The sequence below is a fragment of the Vicia villosa genome, linkage group LG7, assembly GCF_029867415.1.
Source record: "Vicia villosa cultivar HV-30 ecotype Madison, WI linkage group LG7, Vvil1.0, whole genome shotgun sequence".
NCBI lineage: Eukaryota > Viridiplantae > Streptophyta > Magnoliopsida > Fabales > Fabaceae > Vicia > Vicia villosa.
Window position 1 is genome coordinate 102,359,675 of NC_081186.1, and position 6,896 is coordinate 102,366,570.

Genomic DNA, 6,896 nt, shown 5'->3' on the forward strand with positions numbered 1-6,896 from the left:
TATATAGGAATTGTCTTTTATTAGTATACTATCTATTTCTTTAGTTTATATGTCAATTATGTATATGTTGTAATTATGTGTATGTTGGAAGCTCATTCTGTCGTAAATAAAAGTCGATTATTTCTAAAATTTAGTACTTTGGTACGGTTTTCATCAGAACAATCCCCCTATTTGTATTTCACAATGATATGCTTTATCTTTATACCCCGAAGGCTAAAAATATCAAAGAAAACAAATGATAGTAAAGTTTGCCAAAAATATTAGTCTGTGTAACACACTGTATGAACAGAAGCCTTGTACGAGGCTAGTTTTGTTGTGAAACCACCAAAACATATCTTTATTGTTGGGAAGACTCTCCCAATTTGTTGGCAGCTTTTTCTCAGCAAAATGCACTGACAACACTCCACTCCCCAGTTTGTGAAAATGAGTATAAACCTTCCAGAATTTACAAGGAAGAAAGGTGATCTGAGAGTAGCAGCTGCTAATACTGTGCCCTCTCGTCGTTTAGATGCAGACTCTCGATGCCTCTAAGAGTTGAATCCAAATTCTTTATGTTTGATGATGTGTTTCTTCCAGATGATACTCGGTTGTGCTCAGATGACATGATATGTGAACTTCTCTGAGCACCAGAGCTTTTACGGATAGCTCCTTGACTTGGGTCCTGCGTGGGAGGTCGGGAGGAGGGCTCAGTCTCACTGTCAACAACTGCATCACGGCTGCTGTTTAAGATGGCACTTTGCCTTGCGGATCCACTTGGCCGAAAGAAATTCGAACTTGGCAACTGCATAAACCATGCAGAAACATAAACATTAATGAGTAATGTGAAATCAAATTGCCATATAAACAGATAACCTTGTATAAACTTACCGGCGGGATTACATGAAAAACTATACTACACATGGATTTATAATCATTTTCTTTGCTGATAATAATATGCATTGTACGACAATATTCACACCAATAAACTCATAGTATGAGTCCAAAGAAGTTTTGAGAAATATTTACAAGCTGCTTATCTTAGGCCTCAGCTGTGTATATAATCGCAATTGATACAGCCAATATTTTGAAATCCAGTAATGACCAAAAAATACAAGATGCAACAACACAAATGCTTCATTCCAAAAGCAACAAGATGCAACAACACAAATGCTTCATTCCAAAAGCAACAAGATGCAACAAAACAAAACTTCAATCTTTACTTGATTAAAGGGTAAACCAAGATAGTCAAGATGAGTGTCAAATCGTAGATATGTACGATCAACAACCATGGAATCATGCTGTGATTCAAGCAAGACCGCTGGCACCCTGTTTCATGGTCAAGATTGTGAGTTTGATGCAGGATCTTCAATGATTCCGTGTTGGACCACCCGTTTAACATCAGGCCTTGCTGAACTGGACTGGTTTTTATGCGGAAAAACCATATATTTAAAACCAAAAAATCCCGTACTTGTTTGAATTTCCTCTGCGAACAGAAAAACTAATCCAAGTCATTCTCACCCCTGCTTGCAATGCCGGTTTCTCCTCCCCCGTCCAACGTTCTACCTTCCTCCCTGAGATAGCTTCCCCTGCAACTCTGTTTCACGGGCCCAGACTAGTTTCTATGGATCATGTATCGAGTTATTTATTATGAATTCAGTCTTTTGAGTTACTTTTATGAACTTATTACTTGGTTGTTATGAACAGACAATGATGGTTATGAATTTTTAATTAACTTAGTCGTGATTGATTTATACATTATTTTGTTCATGTATTATTATATGTATTATAATCTTTTTGCTTGTCTGTGTGTGTATAATTACAATTTCGCTATTTGGTAGAATCTTACTAGTTAAGTTACAGTCCTCGTCTTACAATCTTTCACCGGCCTTCCGATCCTACTTAATACTTATGACTACATTGGGGTAAACAGTATTCATATACTTTCTTTTTATAAAACAATCCAATATTCATTTCGTTAATCGGAAATGGTTTGACAGGAATAATAATGCTAATTTAAGAATTCTAGAAATTATGCATAAAGCAACCATCATCTTTGACTTCTGCAATTAACATAATGCAAAAACTAGCCCAGATATAAAAATACGCACCATAGCATCTTTAGATCCAGTTAATTCATTTGTAACCGGGGCTTTTTCTCTAGATAAGATTCCATCAATGGCAATAGGTCCAGAGTTTCTCCTACGAGTAGGATCAGTTGAAGACCACCCAATATGCCTGCCATCTTTTCCGCCTACACAGAAGGCATCACATTAAAAAAATTAAAAAATGGACTGGTAAGTGGTAACAAATCAAAAAGCATTGCAGGATGAGTCAAATGGCAATATATATATATATGGAGTGTATCACAGAATGATATGAAACTACAGTCTAACAATCAGTCTGTAACCATCTCAATCAAAGCACAAATCATAGATCAGGGATGTGAAGCTAAATGAACAAGGATACCTGACTGTCCATCAGCATTTGCAGAAGTTAGTGGCAGACCAGAACTTGGGCCGGCAGCAAGACCCTGCAAATGTCACATTGTCACTTCCACTGAAAATTAAATAACCTAATCCTAACAAACAAACAGCTATCGCAATTAGATAGCACACCATCACTTACAATACCACGAGAAGGAGGAGTGGAAATTTGAGATTGCTGATATTTCAAAATGGTCCAATCAAAGACATAATCAAACTGGAATCCTGGAGCAACAAGACGAGAAAAACAGTCAAAAACTGACATTAAAACATATCCCGTCTAGACCCTAAAACAATGTTTTCATATGACTATAGTGCATTTCAAAAATAAAATATAAATATGAAAAACAAGGCTCAAACCTTCACGGATGAATAGATCACGCAAAAGTCTCTTCAGATATGCATAATCTGGTTTATCATCAAACCTTAGTGACCGGCAATAATGGAAGTATGATGCAAATTCTGAGGGATAGCCACGACAGAGAGACTAGCAAAGAAGCAATCCACAATCAACTATGAGTTTAAATACATATGACATACATACACTCTATAAAATAAATTACTGTTTTATCACTCAATCATACCTCAATAGAAGTAGAAACTTTCTTCTCACTGATTCTCTCATACTTCTGCTTCTTAGTACCAGCTTTCAATCCCTGCCAAGGCAGACTGCAGAAACACCAAATAAGAAATACTAGGCAATTAAAAGATATACACGAAGGGCCAAATAATAAAGGAGGGAGAATAAATACCTTCCTCTTAAGAAATACATAAGAACATATCCAAGTGACTCTAAATCATCTCTACGGCTTTGTTCTATTAAAGCACAAAATTGAAGTTTTCAGGTCAAAATCAATGTCAATAAGAAATGGTATTGATTAATCAAGTGAGATTATGAGAGCATACCAATTCCAAGATGAGTATTCATACTGGCATACCTAGCAGTTCCTGTCAAATTCTTATTCTCTCTGCAAGGATTACAAGAAAGTCAAATTCACAGAAAACACAAGTATATTTCCTTGAACTCTAGAAGCAACATAAGTTAAGTGCTAACTTGATCTTTAAATAATCGTAATTGTTGGCATACATTCAGCAGAACAGAAAAACACAAGTATATTTCATGAGTCTTATTGATCTAATCACTGAGTTAAAAGCTCTCATAAAGTAAATGAAATCTACAAAATTTCACCGAAAACAAAAACTAATTGTTATTTAATTGGACTGCTTGATTTTAACATTTAAAATGTGAGTATACATCAATTATTATTAGATTGCATACCTATGATATGGATGTCCAAATTATATAAAAAAAAAGTATACATGACTACACAATAATATTATTATAGGATTCAAGGATTGAATTGGTTAGTTTCACACATTAGAAAAAGTTATTATGTGTGTATGTATGGCAGCAATGGATCTTGGTTCAAACAAAGGCTAACAAAACAATCATCAAGAACAGATTACTTAAAGAACTGGTGTAACTAGTCATGCAATGATTATAGAAAATTACAAATATAAACAAGTCAATATGCAGAAAGTAGAATCGATGTTGGGAATGCAAAACCATGAAAATTTCCGGCGCAAAGCTAAATTAGGTTCGCATCTTTCAACGAAGTTAATTTTGAAGCTCCTATTTCTATTACAAGAAAACTCTCCCCTCCTACTAAATAGTAGTACGCCGTTATTCACATAAATAATCAAGAGTAGCATAACATCCAGTTATACATTTTATGGTTTGATGTTGAACAATGCAAGCGTGCTGAATATAATCAGAAAACTAAATATGCACCTGTAGGGAATATGCTGATTATTACTGTCTCTGAATTTCTTAGCAAGACCAAAGTCAATGACGTACACCTACAAAAGAGACAAATATGAAATGAATACATAATAAGCATTGGAGATGATCATAAACTTTGAGAAAAGAGCTGTGGAAAAAACAAGAATTAAACAAGTACTTGATTTGCACGCCTCCCTAAACCCATGAGGAAATTGTCTGGCTTGATATCCCGGTGTAAAAATGATTTCGTATGAACAAATTCGACTCGATTTATCTAGGAAAAGATCCAGAGACATTATAAGAAAACAGGCAAATTTCAATTACAAGCTTATGCAATACAGGAAAACCTACCATTTGATCAGCAAGCATGAGAACAGTTTTGAGGGACAATTTCCTATTACAAAAATTGAACAAATCCTCAAGACTAGGACCAAGTAAATCCATCACAAGGACATTATACTCTCCTTCAACACCAGACCATTTCGCATTCGGTATCCCAGCTTCCAAATTAAAGATACCCAACAAAAAACATTTTAACCCGGGTCAATAACCCGAACAAAATGATAAACAAAGTTCCAAAATACACAAATTCATCAAGATGAGAGCTTACTTCCTCCTTGCAGTAATTTATACAGCTTCGATTCATACAACAATTGAGGATGCTTGGTTTTGGCATTTTCCTGAATCAAACAACACATAAATAAATTTGTAATCAATTGCTTCAATTCAACATCACTAATTTAATCAAAATTGTTACGAACTTCGCAATCACGAAAAATCAAAACAAAGTTAACATTTTTTTTCATTTCATCATCCAAATTAGGGTTTGTAAGAACTCACAAGCTTAACCGCAACCTCTTCATTCGTCTGAATATTGGTTCCTGCATCAAAAAACAACAAATTGAACAAACGTAAAATTCAAAATCCATAAAAACGCAAAAAATCAACAAACGATTGTAACCTAAACGCACCTAGATAGATCTCACCAAAAGATCCACTCCCAATTTTCCGACCAAGACGGAACTTATTCCCAATTCGAGGTTCCATTAAACCCTAAAAGGTTTGGGAAATCGAAAATCGAAATTGAAAAGAAAAAAAAAAGCTACAGCTTCAACTTCAAGTGCTCCATCGTAGAATCTGAGGGCATAACTGAGAAATGAAGAAAAAGCAAAGGACAAAATTGGAATTGGAATAAAAAAAGAGAAACAAAACGAGAACGATGAAGATGAGAGAGAAATGAATCAATGATCGTTGTCACGCGCTTACCTTCCGAATCTCGCTTCACGCTTTCTTCGTCAACCTTACCTACCGGTTTTTTTGTGGTTTTTTTTTCAGACGGAAACTTTTTGTTTGAAAGATGAAATGAAACATTTTCTTTTTTAATTGTTTTGATATTGAGAATTTTTTTCTATGCTTTCTCATTATTACAAATCAAAACTCTGTCAAAAAAAAGTTGCTGTGTAATAATTAAAAAGCTAATTAACCATTTTTGTTAAAAAAAAAAAAAAAAGACAACTGTTACAGGTTTTCAAAAATATTATTAAATAGACAAAACTAAATTATTGTTAACAAATGAAATCTTTAATTAATTAATTAAAGTATTATAAAGTTTAATTAACTGTAGAAGACATATCTTGAGTTAATTTTAAAAGTATTGTGATTAGATGAGACTAGATTTTAGAAGATTAGATTTTGACTCACAATAAATTTTTGAAATTTGATTATGATTTATTATTATTTGTTTGATCTATCTTTTTAAAAGTCAGTGGTATAGTTCATTTATTTATTTTTGAAATAGATTTTATATATTATTATTTAGTTAATCTTTTTAATAAATATGCATAAATATAGGTGGGTCTATCAAATTTCATAATACTAATTTAAATATAATATATTTATTTAAATAAACTTTTTAAAAATATTGAGTCTAAAATTTTTGTTGATCAAACCATCTCAAAATTGATCATACATGATATGTCATCTATTAAAAAAAAAATCTTCTTAACAATTTGTCACTTGTTCTAATTATATTTCTTAAATTTAATTTAATTTATATATATATATATATATATATATATATATATATATATATATATATATATATATATATATATATATATATATATATGATCTTATCGGAATCAGACGATCGTCGTGAACTGCGGACTGGATTGTGGTTGGTTCAAAAAAGATGAGAGAGGGAGTACCTGCAAGACACTTTGATGCCAAAGTAATGTTAAGAGTGAAAACAAATATGAAATAGAGTAAAAATGAATATTTGACCCTCTTATGAAAAAATGTATTTATAGTGCCCCCAACACTAGGCTAAGGTATGTTATTTTGGGTTGGATTGCGCAGGCCCAAAACAAGAGACTGCCAGATTCCTACGTGGGTAGGGCAAGGTCAGCATGTAACCTTCATCCCGGGTCAACTTCTCGTGGATCTCGGAGGAGGAGGAGGAGGACCGATTCTTTCGGTGGGCAGTTGACCACGTGCTCTTAGAAGGGCATGTGGCTGTGACGTTCCCCAACGGCTATAAATAGTTTGATCTCTTATTGGCCCTTCATTGTGGTAGGCGGGACTGGGTCCTGCCCGACGGTGAGTCACCCACAGGCCCAGTCCAGAATAGGAGCCCCCAATTTGTTGTTCCT

General features: G+C 33.9%; 1 protein-coding gene across 1 annotated transcript; it reads right to left on the reverse strand.

Annotated features, from left to right (window-relative positions):
* Positions 1 to 220: 220 nt before the first annotated feature.
* LOC131616249 (casein kinase 1-like protein 2) lies at positions 221 to 5,652 on the reverse strand. The gene is made up of 15 exons (XM_058887524.1): positions 5,512 to 5,652; positions 5,217 to 5,394; positions 5,086 to 5,126; positions 4,856 to 4,925; positions 4,597 to 4,745; positions 4,424 to 4,519; positions 4,255 to 4,322; positions 3,369 to 3,430; positions 3,215 to 3,278; positions 3,047 to 3,131; positions 2,823 to 2,949; positions 2,605 to 2,687; positions 2,446 to 2,509; positions 2,088 to 2,230; positions 221 to 781 (listed from the first exon to the last, which is right to left on the reverse strand). Exons 2-15 carry the CDS (start codon positions 5,290 to 5,292, stop codon positions 482 to 484), a joined length of 1,428 nt encoding a protein of 475 aa, XP_058743507.1. The 5' UTR covers positions 5,293 to 5,394; positions 5,512 to 5,652; the 3' UTR covers positions 221 to 481.
* Positions 5,653 to 6,896: the final 1,244 nt, after the last annotated feature.